Source organism: Aristolochia californica, unplaced genomic scaffold (assembly GCF_029961685.1).
Source record: "Aristolochia californica isolate CCGP_79_NKW_82.1479 unplaced genomic scaffold, dmAriCali1.0.hap1 SCAF_13, whole genome shotgun sequence".
NCBI lineage: Eukaryota > Viridiplantae > Streptophyta > Magnoliopsida > Piperales > Aristolochiaceae > Aristolochia > Aristolochia californica.
In genome coordinates this window covers 1,259,207-1,283,326 of record NW_027181804.1, presented here as the reverse complement: position 1 = coordinate 1,283,326, position 24,120 = coordinate 1,259,207, and the positions used below count along the sequence as shown (strand labels likewise).

The 24,120-nt window shown below is 38.7% G+C and overlaps 5 protein-coding genes and 1 pseudogene across 8 annotated transcripts; 4 read left to right on the top strand and 2 right to left on the bottom strand.

Annotated features, from left to right (window-relative positions):
- The first annotated feature begins 605 nt into the window (after positions 1 to 605).
- On the top strand, positions 606 to 4,744 carry LOC137947882 (FRIGIDA-like protein 4a). Its single transcript, XM_068793707.1, has 3 exons — positions 606 to 1,597; positions 3,497 to 3,672; positions 3,953 to 4,744. Exons 1-3 carry the CDS (start codon positions 727 to 729, stop codon positions 4,454 to 4,456), a joined length of 1,551 nt encoding a protein of 516 aa, XP_068649808.1. The 5' UTR covers positions 606 to 726; the 3' UTR covers positions 4,457 to 4,744.
- An 84-nt stretch (positions 4,745 to 4,828) lies between these two features.
- Positions 4,829 to 5,607, bottom strand: LOC137947883 (ferredoxin C 1, chloroplastic). Its single transcript, XM_068793708.1, has one exon. The coding sequence runs from the start codon at positions 5,438 to 5,440 to the stop codon at positions 4,991 to 4,993; it is 450 nt and encodes a 149-aa protein (XP_068649809.1). The 5' UTR covers positions 5,441 to 5,607; the 3' UTR covers positions 4,829 to 4,990.
- Positions 5,608 to 5,696: 89 nt separating this feature from the next.
- LOC137948426 (uncharacterized) lies at positions 5,697 to 15,697 on the bottom strand (annotated as a pseudogene).
- Positions 15,698 to 16,636: 939 nt separating this feature from the next.
- Positions 16,637 to 20,706, top strand: LOC137948592 (probable disease resistance protein At5g63020). 4 transcript variants are annotated; one of them, XM_068794688.1, is made up of 3 exons: positions 16,637 to 18,482; positions 18,585 to 18,803; positions 19,644 to 20,706. In XM_068794688.1, exons 2-3 carry the CDS (start codon positions 18,687 to 18,689, stop codon positions 20,649 to 20,651), a joined length of 1,125 nt encoding a protein of 374 aa, XP_068650789.1. In that variant the 5' UTR covers positions 16,637 to 18,482; positions 18,585 to 18,686; the 3' UTR covers positions 20,652 to 20,706. The 4 variants fall into 4 exon arrangements, with proteins under 4 accessions (XP_068650789.1, XP_068650790.1, XP_068650787.1 ...); XM_068794689.1 differs by having other exon boundaries at positions 18,585 to 19,178; XM_068794686.1 differs by having other exon boundaries at positions 18,585 to 20,706.
- LOC137948425 (pentatricopeptide repeat-containing protein At5g66520-like) lies at positions 17,315 to 18,224 on the top strand. The gene is made up of 2 exons (XM_068794511.1): positions 17,315 to 17,453; positions 17,923 to 18,224. Exons 1-2 carry the CDS (start codon positions 17,315 to 17,317, stop codon positions 18,222 to 18,224), a joined length of 441 nt encoding a protein of 146 aa, XP_068650612.1.
- Positions 20,702 to 23,890, top strand: LOC137948593 (probable disease resistance protein At4g27220). The gene is made up of 3 exons (XM_068794690.1): positions 20,702 to 23,110; positions 23,213 to 23,342; positions 23,497 to 23,890. The coding sequence occupies exon 1, from the start codon at positions 20,763 to 20,765 to the stop codon at positions 21,789 to 21,791; it is 1,029 nt and encodes a 342-aa protein (XP_068650791.1). The 5' UTR covers positions 20,702 to 20,762; the 3' UTR covers positions 21,792 to 23,110; positions 23,213 to 23,342; positions 23,497 to 23,890.
- Positions 23,891 to 24,120: the final 230 nt, after the last annotated feature.

Below are 24,120 nucleotides of genomic sequence, written 5' to 3'. Positions count from 1 at the left end.
AACGTCAATCAATCCATACCCATCATATTGATTAGGAAGATGGTAGTGGATAATGCTAATAATGACAATAAATTCCCCTCTGCAGTTAACCTTCAATCTCTTTCAAATTTAGCTTATGGGTTCCACTGAGTTGAGCCAAGTTTTTTCGGTTAATACCGAGTTATAACCAAGTTTAGGGAGATTCAAACTCGAGAGATTTCCTTGTAGAACTATTGAATCATGATCTAAGTCTCATATTTGTATCAATCTTACGTGAATAAACAATTGAGAAGGGGGTACGCGTCTTTGTCTAAGTTTTGTTTGATTAGGCGTCCAACAACTCAAATCTTATAAGGCTTCTATTGTAAAGGTATATAAAAGATTATCTTGATGGCTTAGGTCAAATTTGTCTCGATACTTTGAACTAACTTTGGGTGCGTGATTTAAGCTGGTTCACACCGGCGGCGCATAGTAGTGGACTGTCGTGTCTACCGGTCGAGCGAGACTGGTTGCCATACTAGCAAGCCCCCATTTCTCTCCGGCTTTTAGTAACATGGATCCAGATACGTGACGTCTTGCGATTCGTTGACATCTCCATCCGTACTTTCTCTTTCTTCGCTCTTTTTCTCGCTCAACCTTTCCTCTTTCGCTCCTCTTCTCCTTCACTCTTTCTCTCTCTGTCCCTCTCGGCCCTGCTTAGGGTTTCTCTGCTTCTTGGTCATCTCTGCGCGAGGGAATTAGGGGAAGATGGGGTCGGCCGCGGTAGGCGTGGACCCCGTGCAGGCGAGCTTCGAGGACATGGAGAGGCAGACGGCGCTCATGAACAGCTGCACTCTCCTCTGGAAGGAACTCTCAGACCACTTCTCCTCGTTGGAGCAGAATCTCCTCCAGAAGTCCGAGACGCTGAAACGGAAGCTCGCGAGCCTCGATCAGGACACCAAGGAGAGTCTCGAAGTGCTTCGCCAGCGCGAGACTTCAATCGATGGTCACGTCGATTTCGCCATTGCCAGAGTGGAGGAACGCAAGGAGGCTGCCCTTGTTGCAATGAAGAAGTCGGAAGATGAGGGGTCAGCGGATGCCGTCGTGAAATTGCGAGCTTTTTGCACTAGGATGGATTCGGAAGGGTTCTGGAGGTTTGTGACGGGTAAGAAGAAGGAATTGGATTTAATCCGCTCGCAGATTCCGGATGCGCTGGGGGACTGTGTCGATCCGGCTACATTTGTGCTCCAGGCGATTTCGGAGGTTTTTCCCGTGGATAAGCGGGTGGAGAAAGGGGACCGGGGCAATGATTTTGGATGGGCTTGTGTTTTGGTTCTGGAAGCGCTGGTGCCGGTTCTGGCTGACCCGGCTCTCGGTGAATCTCGGCTCTTGGTTACTTCGAAGATTAAGGAACAGGCGAGGGAGGTTGTGGCGGTCTGGAAAACGAATTTGGTTGAGCGAGGCGGCCTGGAGAATGTGAAGGCTCTTGACGGACATATATTTTTGCAGCATGTGGTGACGTTTGGAATCGTTGAGAAGGATGACGCCGAAATGTACAGGAAGATGGTTGTGGCCTCTGCATGGCGGAAGCAGATGCCTAAACTTGCAATTTCTCTTGGACTGAAGGATAAAATGGCAGGTATGTGTTAACTTCACTATACTATAGTATTAACCATTTTTTTTTTTATATTCCTATAGCTTGTTACTGATTAGAAATTCCGGGAGTTATCTGATAGTACAAAATTTGGGGTTTGACAGAGTCTTGAATGAATGTCTTACTGTGTAAATTGGAAGCCTGTCTGGGATACATAGTATCACAGGGTTGATGGATTTTGGTTTAAAATTTCCAGAAAAGATGTGGTTTGGTAAAGGTTTTTCAAGATTACTTTCTTATTTTGGCCAAAACCAGGATTGGTTCTTCTTTGGACATGAATTGCAAAGTGCTACACAACATAATGTATTTTGGGAGGAAACTAGATTCTTCTCTTGATCAAGCCAATTTTGTACATCGAATTTGGGAAACAGAGTTTCAGCTAAAATGTTGTGAGGCCAAGTGTTTTGATCTTCTTAATAAAAAAATAAAATTAACTGATAATCGAACAGCATCATTCATTGGTTCTATGAAGGGTTCTTCATTTGCCATCTCTTTTAAGAGGAATTGCACTGGAAGCATCTTTTAACCAAATGACTGTTTTAAGTGTTATTTTTCTAGTGAAAAGAGGTATTGGGTTCCAAGTCTCACCATGGGGGGGGGGGGGGGAATAACACTATGGGAAAAAAAGACACTGGATGGTGAAGTTTTTGGATGAAGCTATTTGCACCATTTCATGTTTTTTATGATTTTTTCATGCGTTGTTTTGCATATAATGTGACAATATTGAATATTTGAAGTGGAGGAGGCTGTTTCATCAGTAAGAAAGATGCGTGATAGTCTCTGGTGAGTCTTGTACTGAAGACCTCATTATAGAACTCTCCATGTAGCCGTTGAACCAAAGTACTAGCCCTTGATAAGGCTTCTTTTTTTTTCTTTTTTTAATTTATTGTCAAAGTAGGAAACTAGTGGTTGTTGACCTAATTTTTATTTTAACTTTACTATAAGCTGAGAATCTGTGTTAAAACCAGCCAGTTGGACTTGTTGTTTTATAGATTCTATTTTTCTTTTTAGATGGCATATGGTTTGAATTTAAATTTACTAAGGTTTCAAGATTGTTGGACTGTATACTGAAATATTAATCGTAAGTCTGATAAAAATTATGGTAGTTATCACTGTATCTCCTGATTTCCTACATTTATGGACAAACCTGCTTTCACTTCTTTACTTGTTACACTTGACACTCAAAAGGACCTAGAATCTGTTCAAGGATGTAGTTTCAACTACTGTGGAAAAAAAGAAGTGCTTCAGGATCTCATTGAATCTTAATAGACACGGAAACTTTTGATCAGGAAATTTATTTACTACTTGCAAAATTTGACTGAAATTGAAGAAATTTTTTTATAATATATTCTTCAAAACATTAAAAAAATCTAGAGTTTTTCTATGCTTCGACAAGGTTTTTCTTTTTTTTGAAGGGCATCAACTGTTGTTTCCTTCATGCCTTCTTTTGTTACTTGAATGAAGAACTTGTGTGTTGCAAATGACTTCTCATTCTTCAAATGAGTTGATGGTATATTTTTTCTTTTTTACTTCGTCACAGTTATTATTTTTATTTATTTATTTATTTTTTTGAGAAAATTCGTCACAGTATTTTGACAGTGTAAAACTACTAAAAGTAAAGGCTACTTCTTGACACTCCCGTGTGTTTAGTTTATATTTGCATCTAGAAATGATTTTTAGCCACTCCATTCTGTCATTTTCTCTAGGTTTCTGTTCTTACTCTCTGTGCCTATTGAAATTAAAATGAAGCTCACATGCTTAAACACGAAAAACTTGAAGAAGAGTTTTTCTGGTATCATTCCATTGATTACTGCATGATATAATTTTACAGTTTCATTCACTTATATAGATTTCAAGTCACTTACTATGTTGTACTGTGTGTAGATATTATTGAGGAATTAATTGGCAAGGGCCAACAGGTGGATGCTGTGCATTTTACTTATGAAGCTGGACTAGTGGATAAGTTTCCCCCTGTGCCTCTTCTGAAAGCTTTCCTGAAAGACTCTAAGAAGGTTGCTACTTCTATCTTGGAGGATCGTAACAACACTGGCCGAGCTGTGGTAAGTCTGAGCTTGTTGCTCGTTCTCCTTTCTACTTTCTTGAGTATATTATTTCCATAGTGGTGTATTTGATTTGTTAAAGGATTAGCTCTACTACTTGAATGACAGTTGCTCATGCGTCTTAGGCCAAAATATGTTGACCCTGTCAACTTGTATTCGTTTCTGTTGACACTCCTAGTTTCCACAAGTTGTGGTTGATTGTGAACTGTATCCAGGTTGGGCTCTATTATCTGATGTTATAGTGATGAGTTTTGGTTGATCATCTTGGTCTATTTTGCAGCATTTGGCAGGTCGCAAAGAGCAGTCAGCCATAAGGGCGGTCATCAAATGCATTGAAGAATACAAGCTTGAAAATGAGTTCTCTCCAGAGGGTCTTCGGAAACGCCTTGAACAGCTAGAGAAAGTGAAGACAGAGAAGAAAAAACCAGCTGTGACTCCCGCCAACAAGCGTACACGGGTTAGCAGTGGTGGGCCGATGCCACCAGCTAAGGCTGGCCGCTTGAACAACGCTTATGTTTCTTCCTTCCCAACAGCAGGCCCTACATATGTTCTTTCGCCTTCTAGCCACACCCAGTACCCGCCTGAGGTCTCTCCTTACTCCTACGACAGACCAGCAGGTCCCTATGGCAGCAGGAGCCCTCCATCCATGAGGGATGCCTACGCATACCCTCCTGATGTTTCTCCTGCTGTGCGATCGTATCCTGCTGCACCAGTTGGTTACCCAGCATATGGTGGCTACGGCAATGGTATGGCTCCGGCATATCAGCAGGCGTACTACCGATGATTGATTATCCCCACAGGAGATGGAAGACGGTAACACTGATGCTGATGAAGAAGATGACCCCCTCAAATCTCTGATATTTTAGATGGTTTGTTGTTTATAATCAGTTAGTTTAATCACTAACTACCGACGGTAGCGACGTGAGTGTGTGATATGACGACTAGTTGGGACTGGTCTTGTGTATTTCTAATCTTAAAATGATGCTTCATGTAGAGTCTGATTGTGTAGTAGCTATTTGGAACGTTGTTGTATAACTCACCTTTGAGGTTCCAGCGCTCTTGTTTTATGGTATTCGCATGTTTCGAAACTTTTTTCTCTTATGTGATGAGCTGCATCTCTTTTAAAAAACTTCCACCCCATGTCAAGAATCACTTTCATATATAATCAACTTTCTCAGCTGTTTCAGAAGCCTAATATTTAATCTTTCTTCATTCTACATTCTCAACAGGAATCAAGTCAGTTCGTTGCTTTTTCATTGGAAAGACAATTGAAAGCGCAGGCGAAAGAAAAAGAAGGGTGGAACAGGTACAGAGAAGCTCAATCGTTTGCGGTGGCCAACTGAAGGGAGAGCAGCTCTTCTTCGGGAATGGTCTGAATCTCGCAGTCGGCGCGCGGGTAAGAGGCGCAGAGAAGCGCGTAGCCTCGGGCAACGACGTCGTCGCTGAGCATCCCGTCGCTCTGGTCGACAGAACCCGTCAGGAGTCGAGCGGGGCAGGTCATGCAGACCCCAAGCTTGCAGTCGTGCGGGATCGACATTCCCGTCTCCAGCGCCTTCTCCAGAATCGTCTCGTCTGGTTCCACTTCCATCTCCGTCCGTTCCCCTTCGTGCTCTATCGTCACCTTATACGCCCGGATCAGACTCGATCCCCTCCGACGGATGAGCGTTGGCGGCGATCTGACGAAGACTTGGAGTGTGCTGGACTTCGCATGGGGGCGGTGGCGATGGTAGTAGAGGGCGGAGGGAGTGAGGAGTTGGAGGGAGGCCATGCGGACAGAGCAGAGAGATGTGTGGTGGCGTTTGGAGACACCAGCTCGAAGCGCACAACTGGGGCCGGATAAGGTAAGGAGTGGATGCAGTGGACATTTCTGGACAGAAAAAATAGGGTGAGAAAACGCAAGCTATTTGGCTTCGACCTAAACGGGTAATTAAATAAATATAAAGGAAACTGAATGGGTAATAAATATCTCTTACCTATCTATGATTAATATAAAGTAATAAAACTGTGAAAAAACATGAAAAATATTAATAAACTTTCCTCCTTAGTTGAGCTTCTTGCTTCCTTCCTTTTGGTTTGGCAATAGGCGCATTCATCCCACCCGTCCATTTTTGCATTGTACTTCGCCCATAGTGGATCATTGTAAGTCCACCTGAATAGCAAGTGAAAGATCATTAAGGGTTTGTTAGTCAACAAAATGGATTTTTGAAGTTTATGTTCATCTCCAACATGAAGATCATGTTAGTCATGTACATGAACTTCAACTTCGTACTTGGTGTTAGTATTGACGATTTCATGTACACTGGAAAACAGTTTTTAGTGTTAATGCTCCAACCCGAGAAAAACGTAAAAAACAAGAGAATCCCTAAACCTTTACAGTACACTTAATTATAACATAATTCTTAAACCCAAAATTAGATAAAACAACTATTATTACTACACGGATAAGTTATTTGATGTATAATTAAATATATTAATATATTTATTAATTGAATTAAATATTTTCTTGTGCATACATATGGTAATTACATGAGCCAATGAAATACGTACATGATTAATTACAAATAATAAATAAATAACGTTATAAGTAACAAAAACGAAAGTAATACTTTGAGTTATTAATTTATTAATAACATATGATATACTTTAACCTAAAAATGAATGATTTAAGAGAAAAAAGTTGATCTAATCATAATTTTAACACACTATATATTTGTACATAATATATTTTATGTATTATTAATTAATAATATATTGTCACAAAATATAAAACTATTGGTTTAATTAATTATAGTAATCAGATAATTAAACCAAAATAATTTATCAAATATTTATTTTAAAAATATTTTAATTATGACTATTAAATCACTATTTTAATATAGTAATTATAAAATAAATAAAATAAATATTTTATAAATAAAAATTATAAATTAATGATTTTTATGACGATAGTTTAATTTTTCCTAACTTAGGAAAAATTAAACCATCGTCGTCTTCCTCAGCGGTGAGCCAGTGGGCAACGCCGACAAAGGCGGTGCTTCGACGGTACGTCAATAGGGTGAAGAGAGGGAGGCTAAGAAGCTCTGCAACAAGTGTTCGACCTCCCGTGCTCTGCGACGGAGGTTGAGAGGGAGAGGAGAGGGAGGATGGCCGGGGGGGGGGGGGGGGGGGCGGGGGAGGAGGAGGAGAGATGGACACCGAGAGAGAAGAGAAGTCGTCGCCGAGGGGGGAAGGCCTCCCTCCCTCTCGACTTCTGTCATAGAGCCTCTTGGTCCCGTACTCTACAATGGAGTTCGAAAGGGAGAGGCCGTAGAGAGGGACGATGGAGATGAGAGAGGGAGCAGAGAGCTTGGGGAGAGAAAGGGTGCGGGAAACAGAAATGAGTAGACTCACAAAGAGGGTGTGCGGCAAAGAGAGGAACGCGCTCGTTTCATGTACATGATTCTCAAAATTGGATGGAAAGCGCATTCCCTCGTTTATGCTTTGGACATGATCTCGTGAGTCATGTTAGTGATGTACATGACTTGAACTCCGGCGTTCCATTAGGGGGGGTTAGTGCACATGACTCAGGACATGATCTTCAAGCGCATTATGCAGTTCATGTCCTGATGTCGTTAGGGGGCGCCAAAATTCATGTCATGTACATGAATATACATGAACCAAAAGTTCATGTCTCAAGAGTAACGGGCGGAAAATGCAGCTGAAGTTCATGTCCTATTCATGTTGACTAACCCCCCTAACAAATGCATCACTGGTAAGGATTACAACTATAATCCGGCATAAAGAACCAAAAAAGAACCAAAAGAAAGAAAAGAACAAAAAAAATAGATTGGTATCAGGTTAATGTTAAGTAAGAATTTATAGGTTTGTTTATTCCCTATTTCCCAGTGCAAACACAGTTCACATCTAGTACCATGATTCTTCATTACTCTCTCTAGTTGGAACATAGAAGCTACATATGCTTGTGTGACCCTTACCCTTTAAAGATGAAACCAGAAATTAATCCATCCCTCTTATCTAGATGACTAAAACCTAACAAAATTATGGGCCAAATGATGGCTAGAGAGAGAAAAAAAATGCATCTTCTATAGCAAGGATCGACACCAGGAGAAAATCCTAATTGAATATCGTGTGAAATTATCAAATGAAGCATGCTTAAAATGACAACATCAGCAAGAAATGCTCTAATAGCCATCAAGGACACTAAGAAAAAGGAAGACGTTAACTTACGGGTTATTCCAATCAGTAGTGTCCTCATTAACAAGATGTGTCCATTTCGTTCTTCCACTCCTACCAAAGTGCTTAACTTGCATGACCATGGGCAGTATACTTTTATCCATCTTATCCTCCCCAGTAGATGGGCAGCTGAGAAGTCACGCTGGCAGATCCCGTCTGATCTTGCTGTGGTAGTCCGATCATCAACATCTGCTTGAAAGAAGGTACCTTTGTGATAATACTTCTGCATAAACCTCCATTTCTGTTTTGGGGGAGGAAGCGGTTTTGGGCTCTTGCGCTCCCACTCTCTCCTCTCTTCCTCTGTCATGTTCCTCACTCTATCAATCTCCTCTTTCTCCTTCAACATGGCTTCCCGATCTTCCCTTGCCCTCTTGATCCTAGCAATTTCTCTAGCCTTCCAATCTACATATTCTTCTGCTTCATTGTTCTCATCATCAGTATCAATGTCAGTAATATCAGCCGCCATCTCCTAGTTCTTTTGAATCTCCTCGTCTTTTCGAATTTCAGTAACCACTATCTGTTTTGTCTCCACCTTCCTCTCATCCAACCTCCTCTTCGCCATTTCTTCAAGTGCCCTTCCGTCTGCCTCAAGCCTTTCCCTCTCAGCAATAGTGCCCCTCTCTGACATGCGAACAAGATGGGTTTCACCATTGCTACTCCCGATTGCTCCTCTTCTGGGTCAGTCTCATATTCTGACTCTTCTTCTTCCACCTCATCTACCTCCTCTTCCTGTTCTTCGGGAAGAAGGGCTGCTTCTTCTGTCTGCCTATGTAGATTCTTCTCTCTGATTCTTCTTCTCCTTTCCTCCAATGCATCCTCATCTTCTTCTTCAACATCCAACTGCTCTTGATTCTTCTTGTCTTCTTCTAAGGTTGAAACAATCTCTGCCTGCCTAATACGCCTATGATCGGCTCTCACTTCTTCTTGTTAGACTTGATGTCTAATAATAATATAAATATCATAGAAAATAGATATTAAATCCTCCATAATTCCATTATCATGAAAACTATACATATATCATAGAATTGAAATAAGAAGAATAAAGAGAGCATACATTTCATCTTGAAGAATATAAATAGAACTTGAAGTGCACAAGATAACCTTTTATAATTCGTTTACAAGTAATAAGCTTGCTCCCGTTCAGCCAGACTGAGTGTGCAAATAGCCTTAGCCTCACTTGTAAAACCATGGAGGAATTTATAGATTTTCAAAGGGTGTGACACTAATGACTATTCATAAGGACACATCCTCTTAGAAGAGATACATCCTTTTAGGAGAGATACATCCCCTCAAGAGAGACATATCTCCTTATTCCCAAGGGATATGTCCACTAAGTCAATACACCCATTTAATCTACCTCTACAGGGGGATGTGTTGGCCATTATTCCCTATACTGAACATCCAATGATAAAGCATCTAGAAGTGGGCCCCATGCCATATGAATCATGGTAATTTTATTTTATAAACAATATATTTGAAACCATAATTCCAACAAACTCCCACTTGGTTTCAAATCCATTTCAAATTCCGATTTTCGAAGAAACATAAAAAATCAATCTTGACACATAAAATCATACCATGACCATATGCATTACCTTAAACACTTTAATATACATGTGTAGTTAACCCGAGCCTACACAATATATATCTTAGATATCCAAGGCTGGGGAATAAACCAAATCGATACTTGTCAAATTTGCCAATTCAGCGGTCTCCATTCATAGCATACTCAGATCTGAACTCAGGGTAAAGCTCTGTACCAGTTCGAGTATTAGCCACTAAGGTAACTGTGCCTAATCAGTACCATAGGCCTGAATAATTTAGACATCCAACCCTACCTTCCTATTGAGACCCTTCCGTATATACATACAAGTATATACCTAATAGAAAAGCTGGACATCAAGGCATCTCATCGTCCATAGTATACTCAGTACCTGAGGAGCTCAGGGTAAAGCTACCTAATAGGAAAGCTAAATCTCAAGGCATACACTGAGTACTCATATTATCACACAAAAACATATGCATTCTTTCAAAATCATTCCATGGAATATAAATTACAATGGCATGACATACATAGTAGTACAAATCATTGAGACCACAATGCATACAAAACAATGTTCTCCCACTTGGTCTCATCAATTACAAACAAATCAAACCCATGTTCCCTACATGGAAAATGAAACTGGTCACGGGAAGACACTTGGTTAGTGGATCAGCTAAGTTATCCGGAGAAGATATCTTATAAATAACAACTTCCTCCTTCCTCAGCATGTCTCGTATGTAGTGGTATTTCCCTTCGATATGTTTAGCCTTAGAGTGACACTTCGGATCTTTCGTGATAGCAATAGCAGATTCATTATCACAAAAGAGAAGAATAGGTCGCTCCACACAGTCTACCACTAGAAGACTTCGCAAGAATTTGTGAAGATAGACAACCTCCCTTGTAGCTAAGTTCATAGCCACATATTCTGCCTTCATGGTTGATTGCGCGACACAGTCTTGCTTCTTGCTTCTTGCTTTTCCAAGAAATAGCACATCCGCCAAACATAAAGATAAAACCAGAAGTAGACTTTCGGGTATCAACACATCCTTGATAAACTAAGTCGGAATAACCAACCAATTCCAACTTGTCCGCTTGATAAGTCAAAGCATATGACTTTGTTATTTTTAGATAGCGCATTACCCATTTTACCCCTTCCTAGTGAGTGAAACCTGGATTAGCCTGAAACCGGCTAAAAATCCCAACAGCATAAGCAAGATCAGGTCTTGTACATATAAGAGCATATATAAAACTCCCCACAGCAGAAGCGTATGGATACTTAGATTCGTCCAACTTATCTTTGAGGCGAGAAGGACAATCCACATAGCTCATCTTTTTAGTGCTATCATAAGGTACTTTACCTTGTATACAGTTAAACATGTGAAACCGATCCAGAAGAGTGTCGATATACTTCTCTTGAGACAAACTCAATTTTCGCAAAGATTTATCCCGTAGAATTTTAATGCCAAGAATATAAGAAGCTTCCCCAAGTCTTTCATATCAAATGTCTGAAACAACGATGTCTTTATACCTTGGAGTACCTGAATATCATTCCCGGCTAATAAAATATCATCTACATATAAAGTAAGAAAAACAATGCGATCTTCCACTGTTTTTATATAAACACAATGATCTTCTGGATTCTGAGTAAAACCATACGTTGTAATTGCTTTATTGAACTTGATATTCCATAATCTTGAGGCTTGTTTCAAACTGTAAATAGACTTGTCCAACTTACACACTTTTGCTTCAGTTCCAGATCTAACAAATCCACGTAGTTGTTCCATATAAATCTTCTCATCCAAATTTCTATTTAGAAAATCGGTTTTAACATCCATTTGGAACAACTCATAGTCATACTATGCTACCAATGCCAGGAGAGCTCGAATAGACTATATTCTTGCAACAGGAGAGAATGTTTCATCATAATCAATCCTGTATTGTTGAGTAAAACCCTTGGCAACAAGACGAGCTTTGAATCTTTCAACTTTACCTTCAACATTTCTCTTCCTTGTAAAAATCCACTTGCACTTAATGGGCTTAACCGATGTAGGAGGATCAACAAGTTTCCAAACTTCATTTTTATACATAGAGTCCATCTCTTCTTCCATTGCCGACTTCCACTTGTCGGAATCCACATCAAGGAGTGCTTCCTCGTAAGTGTCAGGATCAGTAACATCTTCATTCAACCTTGTTCTTTCATAAGTTTCTCCAGCATAGGTATAAAAATCTGAAGATGATAAGAGTTGAGTAGGTTTTCTTTCTCTAGTCCCTCTTCGAATATCCATTTGGGTGGAATTCTCTATATTAGAAGGAGATTCAAAAGAAGACATTTCAACATATTCTTCCAAGTGAGACTTCATATCTAAATTTTCATCACAATCAAATCTATCCTCAATGAATTTTACATGTCTACTTTCAATAATCACCTTCTCCTTGGGATCATATAACCTATATCCTTTCGAATGTTCAGAGTACCCAACGAATAAACATCTTCGAGTCTTAGCCTTCAATTTGTCCTTAGGATTAAGTTTTAAAACATGAGCAACACATCCCCATAATTTAAAATGGTTAAAACTAGGAGTTTTGCCTGACCATACCTCATAAGGTGTTTTCTCAACCGACTTTGAAAGCACTTTATTTGAGATATAGGTAGCTGTCAATAATGCTTCACCCCAAAAGGATATTGGCAAATTTGCAAGTGCCATCATAGATCTTACCATCTCTAGTAAGGTTCGATTTCTCCTTTTAGCAATACCATTCTGTTAAGGTGTATAAGGCATGCTAAACATATGGATAATCCCGTTTGACTTGCAAAATTCAGAGAATAACTCCGAACAATACTCTCCACCTCTGTCGGTGTGCAATGTTTTGATATTCTTTCATATGACATTTTCTACCTCCAATTTGAAGGTTTTGAAATAATCTAAGGCCTCATTTTTTCTATGCAGTAAATATACTCTTCCATATCTTGAGAAATCATCTATAAATGTGATAAAATACGAATGACCATTACGAGTATTCACATTCATAGGTCCACATATATCAAAATGAATAATATCCAAAACATGAGAACTTCTTGAGCCTTTGGATGGAAAGAGTATCTTTGTCATTTTTCTATATATACAACACTCACAAATAGGAAAATCATTATGTGAAAGATTTTTTAATAATCCTTGTGTCACAAGTCTTGTAATTTTATCCTTGTTTATATGCCCTAGTCGTAAATGCCACAAATACAATTCATTTTCTTTAATATCCGAAGAAGTAGAAACATTGAACACCATATTTCCACTAAGTTGCAATTGATATAGACCAGAATTTCGAAAACCTCTCAAAATAACTTTATCATCTTGTAACATAAGAAACTTTCCATGTCCAAAGTAAAATGTAAATCCAAGTTTCTCAAGACAAGATACAGATAATAGACTTCTTCTCATAGAAGGAGCATAAAGACACTCTGCTAAATCAAAAAACTTATTATCAACAAGCTTTAGTTGGTAAGTTCCCACGCCTTCCACAATGGCCTTTTCATCATTTCCCATGTAAATAAAGCTTGTTTTGTCCTTAATCTTTCTTAGCTCCTTGAAGCCATGTAACTCATTCGATACATGAACAATTGCACTAGAATCAGCCCACCAACTAAAAGGCTTGATATAAATAGTACAAGTTTCAAGAGATAAGGACTCACTGGTGTTCTCCTGTTGCCCTTCTTGCATAGTTTTCAAAGCCCTACAATACTTCTTTATATGTCCTGGCTTATTACAAAAGAAGCAAACACGTTGATTTGCATGTACTTCAACCCATTGTTGATTAACCTTTTTGTCCTTGAAGTTTTGAAATCGAAAGTTCTTTCCCTTCTTCTTAAAATTATTTTTCTTCGGCTTCAAAACTACGTTAGCACTAGGTGAAGGTTTATCTAACTCAATACTTGGATTGAGTCTTTCGGACTGGTGGTCGATCATATTAACCAAATCAAATATAGTCCACTTTGTCTTGGACAGAATAAAAGTCTTGAATATATTTGAGAGATTTGGGTAAAGAGTTGATAATGGTGACCACTTTAGTTTCTTCATCCATTGGTCTACCATGATATTGTAACTCATCTGCCATGGCAAACATGTCATTTACATGTTTTCTCACATCAGTGTTTTCTTCCCATTTGGCACGAGTGAACTTTTGCCATAAGTTATAGATGTGAGTAGATGACTTTTTACCATATTTAGCCTCAATTTGGTCGAGAATCTCTTTTTGTAGTGGGGACATGAAAATAAGTCATCAAGATAGTCTCACTTAGAACCCCAAGAATATGTGACCTAGAAATTTCATTAGCATTATCACATTCCTTGAATTTTCTAAGGTCCTTCTTATACTGTTTCAGATTATCGGGGTAGTTTATTCGGGAAGGTCTTTGAGGAGGAGTATCCACTTTGATAATCTTATCAAACCTATAGGCTCGTAGCATTAAGTCAACGCGTTGTGACCAGTTCACATAATTAGTCCCATCAAGTACATTTTTTTTTAGGGACTTAGCAAAATTATGTCCACTACTGGATATTCATGTCATCCAGAAAATATTTTAATATTTGGGAGAACATACGTAATTATACAATCATTTCAGCCATCTAGTACTCTCATTTACTCTTTGGGGATTCATGAGAGTTACTAGGCAAATCATTCCACACATGATAAACAACCAACAATCACAAACCAATAAACAAACAAATAAATTAATTCATACTTACCCTTTGGGGATTCATATGAATTAATTTACAACATACTAATCTAATTATACAATTCGCATTACCTTTTGGGGATTTTGCAAATTATATAATTAAGTTAATTTTCACATACAAATACATAAATATATAACAAGGCATGCAATAACACTAATTATAAATACTTCAAATAGCCAAATGACATGGAAATCCTATTCAAAATACAATTCCGAGTAAAAATAAACCCTTAAAACACATTCTGGTTCATTATATTAGTAAAAACCCGGTTTGGTTCATAGTTCTGGGTCATTACCGACCCGGACCGCACAAGCCTGCACCAGCAGGCCCGTGGACAGCAGCCCGCGCACAGTAGCCCGCACACAGCAGGCCCATGCACAGTAGCCCGCACAGCCAGCACCAGCAGGCCCGCGCATTGGCAGGCCCGCCTGCGGTGCCAGAACTCAATAAGCCTAAACTAGACTTATTTCTATTCACGAATAAATAGCCAAAAAATCCAAAAACAATTATGGAAAAATATAGAAACCTATAATCTATCACTATGATACCAACAGAGGCATTATCACTTGTATTTGTTAGACTTGATGTCTAATAATAATATAAACATCATAGAAAATAGATATTAAATCCTCCATAATTCTATTATCATGAAAACCATACATATATCATAGAATTGAAATAAGAAGAATAAAGAGAGCATACCTTTCATCTTGAAGAATATAAATAGAACTTGAAGTGCACAAGATAACCTTTTATAATTCGTTTACAAGTGATAAGCTTGCTCCCGTTCAGCCAGACTGGGTGTGCAAATAGCCTTAGCCTCACTTGTAAGACCATGGAGGAATTTATAGATTTTCAAAGGGTGTGGCACTAATGACTATTCATAAGGACACATCCTCTTAGAAGAGATACATCCTCTCAGGAGAGATACATCCCCTCAAGAGAGACACATCTCCTTATTCCCAAGGGATGTGTCCACTAAGTCAATGCACCCATTTAATCTACCTCTACAGGAGGATGTGCTGGCCATTATTCCATATGCTGAACATCCAATGACAAAACATCTAGAAGTGGGCCCCATGCCATATGAATCATGGTAATTTTATTTTATAAACAATATATTTGAAACCATAATTCCAACACTTCTTTGTTTTGTTGTCCACTTTAGCTAAGCGTCTCAATCGAGGGTCATTTTCTCCTATAACCTATCAATCGTCCTTGGTAGGGAATGCTTTCTCCAATGCAACTGCACGAGCTGTTCTAATATCAACCTCTTCCTCTGCATCATCTGCCCACTCAGGGGCTTTATCAGGCCAATAGCTGTTAACCTTGGTTGGCCATATTTTACACCTAAGCTTATCCCTGATTGCAATTACTGTATCACTAACACCTGCTGTCACCGACATGCTTGTAAACTGTTTACTATAAAGCCTATAGAGCAACTTGAGCAAAACAAAGTGCTCCTTCCTCTGAATACACAAAATAGTCAAATTCTTGACGATCTATGGAATCAGCACCTATCTTCCCTCCCAATCAGGGCCTTCTTAATCACAAGAATCCCAAAGAAGCTGAAGGTTTTCAGCAACACTTAATCATCAAGATGCATAGAACTCCTTTTCCACACAGGAGAGGTTCAGCTAATTAATCCTAACCTGAAAAAGAGAAGATATGCTCAGACCATTGCATGACTATGAATATCATGTTCCATTTATATGAAAGATCAACAACCACAATCAAACTCATTGCCTAAGTGCAAATAAGAACAATTTAACAAGCCAAATGAATAGATTATTCAGAAACTCTCTTTGCTTCCTCACTTTTACTTGGTTCAGTGTTTTACTCCTTTGTTGTTCTTATCAGAATTGGCCCTTGTTTTAACTTGATGTCAAAATATATTTTTTCATATGGTAATCCCCATCAATAAATATCTATATATAGAGCCACTATTGGCTATGTAGCTCTAGGGTTTGAGAAATTTAGTGGGGTTGCCATCGATTTTATTTTTTCAAGAAGTCATTATGATAATTTAATGTTAGCTTTGAAGCAAAAGATCCGTATTAATATTTTATTGGTTGTATGGGGATGATATTATTTAATCAGCTAATAATGTGAAAGAAATTAAAAGACACTTGTAGCGAAATTCTCAAACAAAATGATCTAAGATTATTGAGATATTCTCTTCCTATTCAGCAAGATTTCTCAAACAAAGGATCTCTGATCTAAGATTAGACACCCATTTGCCAAACAGCTGTAGATCTTGGAAAGACGACGGTACCTTTGTTAATATTTCAATGACCAGAGGCATTTCCGAAATTTTGACAATCCTGGCCAGTCTCCCCAGGATATTTAATTTGGACAGAAGCATTTCAGATCTGCGACTTCTGTCCAAATAGCTCGGATGGAGCTTTCATGGCGGTGTAGAGAGGGGAAAATGAGCTTGACCAGATATACTGAAGAGGACAATAGCTGGTTCAGTCTCTAAGGAGAATCCGGACATCGATCTATATAATATTTGATGTCCTTTTTTTCTCGATATGTGTTTAGAAACGTCAATACTCGAGGATCTGGTCCGTTTAAAACGAGGATCTTAGCATCGTGGCCTTTAGGTGTTCCCTATTGGGAGACATATTTGGAACTTGGAAAAGAGTTGATTCACTCTTTTGTTTTGAAAGAGCCATCTTATGCCGCTCTGTGAGGTGTAAAGAGCTGAATCAAAACTTAGACCTTACCCGAGTTCATAGTTTCTTCGCCATGACTATCTCTTCATCGTATTACCTAGCGGGTTTTCCTGTTTGAGATTGTTTCTTATTTCAAATGGAGACGCTTGTTCTCTCTCATCATTGCAATCAACACTACAGCAGACTCGAACTTCCACCACCAACGAATATTTTCCCCCATCACGTCTGCTGTAACTATGACCCATCTCAACCAAATACACACTCAAATCCTCCGCTCGCGGCATGCCCACCCCTCTCTCTTCTCGAAGCTCATTTCCTCAGTCACCCTCTCGTCCAGCCTTGACCATGCTCTGGCTATCTCCTCCGCTTATCAGATTCTAAAGGTCCTATGAATAAGTAAAGAACCCTGGAAGGCGCTGCTTTTGTACCAGAGGTTGAGGAGGGATGGTCTGACGATGAACAGGTTCAGCTATCCGTCGCTTCTGAAGGCTTCTGGGAGGGTTTTTGGAATTGAGCAAGGGATGGAGATGCATGGGGTGATTGTGAAGATGGCCGTGGATTCGGATGAGTTTGTGCAGAGGGGATTGATCGGATGTTATGCAACGTGTGGACGTTTGGGGTGGAGCACAACTAGTTTTTGATAAAATGCCTCAATGGGACTTGGTTGCTTGGGGTGTCATGATGGACGGATAAATGCTAGTTTTATCTGATATTGAAGGGGGTCGGCTCCCGCCATGTCTTTACCAAATAAATTGAAACACCTCTGTGCATGGCCTGGCAGAATGCTTCCACCAAGTGGATTCACCCGTTTGCCATTACAAAGGCAGTCTTGGACAAGTCTTCTCTACCATATTATCTGGGAATTTTTTCAATTGAAACTATTAACTTAAGGAGTCTAGAGATGCTTTGATAGGGGCAATGTATCTCCAAAGTATCAAGTCCCTGTCCCTGGAGGTCTCTCATTGATTCACCTTATTGGTTCCAGATTCATCTTATTGATCTTCATCTGCAGGCTGCTTTGATTAACATGTATGCTAACTGCGGTTCCATGGATATTGCTCAGACGCGTTATTTGATGAGATGCCTGTAAAGGATTTGGTTGCCTCAGCTGCTATGCTTACAGGCTATTCAAAACTTGGGAGGGTTGACAGTGCTAGGCAAATTTTTGAGCAAATGACTGAAAAAGACCTGGTTTGTTGGAGTGCTATGACATCAAGCTTTGCAGAAATTGACCGTCCTCATGAAGCTCTCAGATTGTTCAACGAAATGCAGGTTTCTGGTATAAAACCAGACTTGGGTGGACTGGATCAAGCTAAATGGGTTCACATCTTCGTTGATAGAGATGGGTTTGGTAATGTAAGCTAAATGTGGAAGCTGAATTTAAATTTGGCAAATGCAACAACTTCTGAAGCAGTGAAAAATAATTAATGTGTGACTCATTGGACAGTAATACTTAAAGGAGGTCAATAATGGAGTTTGGCCAACCTTTCCACGAGATTCCATCTTCTTCTTTTGCGTTTTACATGGGTTATGGGGTCCATTGAAGAGGATATCGATAATGGAGTTTTGTCCTCCTTTCAACGAGACTCCATCTTCTTTTGTCCGGTTGCAAAAGAGGTCAAGGTAAGGTAACTCAGAAACATTATACCTAATTTATGGTATATCCATTAAGTCTTTGTTACCTTGTAATAAATTTTTCACTGATATTTAAGGATTTTGGTGCAGATGGATAGATTTAGGTTGGGTTGGTAATAAGTAATGGCTCAATTCAAGAACACCCAATAACTAATATTGTCAAAAGTTCAGTAACGGAGAGGACTTTTCATCATGTCAGTAATGGAGTTTGGCCAACCTTTCACAACTCCCATCTTCTTTTGTTCGGTTGCAAAAGAGCTCAATAGTGGAGTTTGGCCTCCTTTTCACAAGATTCCATTCTCGTTGAAGGTAAGAGCCCTTATCCTCTTATTTTGTCCGGTTGCAAAAGACGTCAATAATGGAATCTGACCTCCTTTTCACAAGATTCTATTCTGTTGGAAAGGCAACAGCCCTCATCCTCTTTAAAAATCCAAACCACTTCCCAATAAGAATTGAAAAAATAAAAAACAAAAAGCTAAATGTCATGGTTTTTCTCGATGCAATAAAAAGGCTTGCAATTATTGTACACCCAAGACTTCACACTAACACTTACATGGGAATATTTGATATAGTCTTCAAATTCATTGGAATGCAGTGCACCATTCTCATCTTCTTTCTTTGAATTGAACGGTTTAATAACCGGAGCAAGTTGAAACAGCTTTTAGCTTTCATACAGCTTGATCAGTACGCATTCTTCTCATCTTCTTTCTTAAATTCATGTGACTTGCTGCAGTTTTTCTCTACTTATCTGAATGCTTAAAAGTTTGTTTTTTAGAGTGGTCACACATGCATGAAAGTTAATTTACAATTTTGAACAAAATATACTTTAAAGATTAAAACTTACTGATCCATATGCAAGCACAATTCTCATCGCCTCTCTGTCTTGATTTGAACATTTTATTCACTTGAGCAAGTAGAAGCAGCATTTGGTTTTTCTACATCTTGATCACTATGCACCACTCTCTTTTTATTTTTTTTAAATCATCTGAGTTGTTGTTGTTTCTAATGGCATGTCTAATTCGTGTTCTTACATCTATGTGGTTATTCGTTTGCATTTACACTTCTATTAGTGTTATTGTCGTTGGTTCACTCAATAGAGTAAGAGATTTTGTCAATCACCACACTATTTTTTGTTTTGTATTTTTTAAGGAAAATACAGAGGGACTCATGGCGTCAATTGTCTTATCTTTGATTGGGCCCGTAATTGAATTGGGAAAGCGCATATATGATCCCTTGAAACGCCAATGTGGTTTTCTCTTGTGTTATAAAAAGGAGGTCCATGTATTGAGGAAGGAAGCTAACTCTTTGTGTACAGAGAGAGATGATATAAAAAGAAAGCTTGAGGATAAGAGAACAGACCGACAATCGCCTCTGAAAAAGGTGGAAGAATGGAAAAGTAATGTAGACAGGTTGGTTAGGGAAGTCGAGGAATTAGAAATGCAACTGAAAGAGGAGAGCACATGTCTCAATGGGTGGTGCCCCAACTTGAGTTGGCGATACCGTTTGCGCAAAAGAACTACAACAAAGGTTGATGAAGTGAAAGAGTTAAAAAAAGAGTGCAAAGAGTTTGGTGATTCACTAACACACCTTCCTCGGCAACCAAATATTGAGCCAATAAGAGGAGACCCTATGCAGCAGAACGAGGTGGCAATGACAATCATGGAGCATGTCATGAAAGCATTGAAAGATGACAACATTAGATCCATTGGTATTCATGGAATGGGTGGAATTGGCAAGACCACTCTTGTTGACAACATCAACAACAAATTGGTAGGAACTCAACTTTTTGACAAGGTTATTAAGGTGATTGTATCTCAAATTGTAAATGTGAAAGACATCCAAGACACCATTGCTAAAAGATTAGGGTTGGACCTTGATAGGGACAACACAATCAATGGTAGAGCAAATGATTTGGTAGAGAGGTTAAAGAAGCATCAACGTGTCCTTATAATTTTGGATGATGTGTGGAGCAAACTAGAGATTGTTGACATTGGAATTCCTAGTGAAGACGAGCACAAAAATTGTAAAATTATTGTCACAACCAGAAACCAAGATGTGTGTCGTAAAATGGGCTTGCAAAAAGAGTTTGCGATGAAAACTTTATCATATCCAGATTCATGGACATTATTTGCACAAAAAATAGGGGATGTTGTTTAAAAACATCCTATATTACTCTCAATAGCAAAGAGTATTGTAGGAGAGTGCAAAAGTTCGCCACTAGCCATTGTTACAATTGGATCTACATTGAGACAAGAAGAGGATAAAATCATGTGGGAAGATGCATTACGGAAATTGAAGAGCTCAGAACCAACTGAGTTGGAAGGTATTATGCCTCAAGTGATTACATCTATCAAATTCAGTTATGATTATATAAAAGATGAAGAAATGAAGTTATGTTTTTTGTTTTGTTGTCTTTTTCCTGAGGATTACAATATCAACTTGTCTGACTTAAGAAGGTATGGCATAGGGGAAGGCTTTCTCAAGGTAGATGGAAATATTTTACAGTCACAAGTAAAGTTAGAAGCCTATATTAAAAAGCTTAAGGCATGTAACTTGCTCTTAGATGGTGAGGAGGAAGGTCAGGTAAAAATGCATGATGTTGTACGAGACACTGCAATATGGATAGGAAGGAAAAATGGGCAAGGATTTTTAGTAAAAATTGGGGTTGGATTGACTGATTGGCCTCAATTAAAAGAGGAAAATATTGTTCAAAGAATCTCTTTAATGGAAAATAAAATCAGGAGGCTATCGCAGTTGCAGGAACTCCCTCAACTTCGTACACTTTTATTTGAAGTGCCTGGCTCTAAGTCTCACTTAGAGCATATTGAAGATGTTTTTTTCGAAGGAATGAAAGCACTTGTTAATTTAGACTTGGATAATACAAGGTTGTCATGGTTGCCATCATCTATTTCATGTTTGACCAATCTCCAAACACTAGTACTCAAAAATGACTTTGAAGAATTAGATGTGTCAATCATTGGAGAGTTGAAAAGACTTAAGATACTTGAATTAAAGAAGTGCAATTTTTCGATTGAATTTGCACAGTTGACCAATTTGAGGGTTTTGCATATGGACATACCTTTGTCGTCAATACCAACAAATGTGATATCTAAGCTGGTTCACTTAGAAGAGTTGCATTTATCCTTGCATTATGGATCAAAAAAGAAAGATGATGAATTTGAACATTGCAACTTAGTTGAAGTGACTTCCTTGGAGTGCTTAACCTCACTAAAAGTAGCTGTGGATGAAGTGCAACTTTTATCCCAAGATGTCCCTTTTCATTTGAATCAGTTATGAGCATTTATCATCAGTATTGGAGGGAATTATGTTGACAGATATCATGAGCATGGTAAGTATTTAGTCCTTAAACAGGTATTGCCCCCGGTACAAGATTGGGTCAAGAATCTGTTAAAAATAACAGAATCTTTATCACTAGAGTCATGTGACCGTGAGACTTTTAGACACATGGGCAACATGGCCTCACTAAAAGTTCTTGAATTACAACATTCCGAGAGCATGGAGTATCTTGTAAATACACGAGATTTCCCACTTGTAGTAAATGTCTTTGGGAGATTGGAAAAATTAATCCTTGACAAATTGTCCAATTTGGAGAAGATTTGTGAGAGTCCACTGCCGTATGGGTTTGGCATGAATCTTCGAAGGCTAGATGTCTACAGTTGTAAGAAGCTTACAACTCTCCTCCCATTTGATGTTTTACAGGCAATGCATTCTCTGGAGAAGCTCACAATAGAAGATTGTGAATCAATGACGCATATTGTGAGTACAGTTGAAGCTCCAAGTAGCACCCTTGAGAAAGCTTTGGAAAGCCTCCATACTTTGGAGCTTAATGATATGCCTAACTTGATAGGAATATGCAATGGGCCAATTCCGACAAGGTTTCTCAAGAATTTGAAGAAGTTATATATTTGGGGATGTAAAGAATTCAAAGGTGTTTTTCCGTGGGGGTTAGTTGTGGAGGCCATAGAATATGTTAAGATAGAAAGAATTACTGGAGGAGAGGTATTTTGTGATTTGTCTTCACATCTTATTCAGCCCAATGTACTAGGAACATTGGAAAGGCTATTACTCACTAACATGAAGCAAATGAAAAAAGTGTTCCACGAATCATGTCCAACTCATCCCCTTTATATCATCGATGGCAGAGTCCTCTTCAACCTACGCTTCATGGAATTAACCGATCTCCCCAACTTACAGTGTCTTTGCTCTTTTAGAATTGCTTTGCTATTTCTACCAAATCTGTGTGACCTAAAAATCTTGCGCTATGAAAAGCTCGAGACAGTAATTGCAAAGGAGAATGATGATGAGATTGTTCTGGCTACTCAGAACTCGCTCCCCATGTTGAACAGAATACAATTATCTAACCTACCCAAGCTAACGGGTCTATACAGTGGGAACGGTGTTCTTCACTTGCCATCGTTGGAGACTATCAGGGTCTGTTATTGCATAAAGCTGATGCAGCTTTCTTTAGAACCCGATAGCTGCCCCAAACTTAGGCAAATAGAAGGAGGTAAAAAATGGTTTCAAGCTTTGGAACAAGAGATGCAAGAGGAGATTGTCAGGAGCCGATTCCAAGCCCTCTTCGTATTGGACCCAAGGTAATATGAGTTAACTATGTTTTATAAAAAAAAATCAATTCTTTTAGGTTTATGAACATTTAGATTTACTTCTTTGCAAATATATTTCTATTCTTAATGCAGGATTGAATATGAGGAGATGAAGGCGAACACTCTGAAGTGGACAATGACAAAAACTGAAACAGGATAGACTTACATTTCCACATAAATGACTCAACTTTCACATTATGATCAGATGTCTCAATGTGTGAACGTATGTTTTTAGTTATTCCCAAAGCTTTTAAAGTCTCCCAAGGGAATCTCTTAAACTTGTGCATATCTTTTTTGTATGTTTTTAGTTATTCCTAAAGCTTTTAAAGTCTCCCAAGGGAATCTCTTAAACTTGTGCATATCTTTTTCTTGCGCAGGATGATGAATTGATGGAAAATAATTCCTTGTTCATTTCAGTACTAGTCTTTTACGTTTTATAAGTTATTGATGGATTATCATCAGTCTCAATGTCTGAGAAGAAGAAGAAGAAGAAGATTTTCATTTTACAGAGGAATGATGCTGCTACCTCTATGCAGAGAAGACTTGGAGAAGGCTAAGAAAGATATGGAAGGATGAGTGCCCACAACTAAGGCCTATGGTTTGTTTATTGCCTAGGACTGATTGTTTTTAAGGCATAATTATTATTCTCTCTATTTGAATTTGGATTTAGATTTGGATTCTGGGATGGATTGCTGAACTTTTGGTTTGCATATCAAATGATATCAGTGTACTGCTTAATGCACAAGCCTTTTACAGTTCGATTTTTCTACATTTTTGTCCAAGCTAATATTTATATGTGCACTGAATGTTGATTACAAAAAAAAAAGCCTATACAATATAAGCATTTTGAAGATCATTGGGATTTTGTTTATGCAATAACGGGTGCTTTCTATTATGAAAAATCTAAGAGGAAGCATACATGGTTTATCAGATGAGGCCTAGAGATGATTAGCAATGGTGAACTAAAATTTGGCTCTGACCAGTCGATCCTGTAAAAGGAA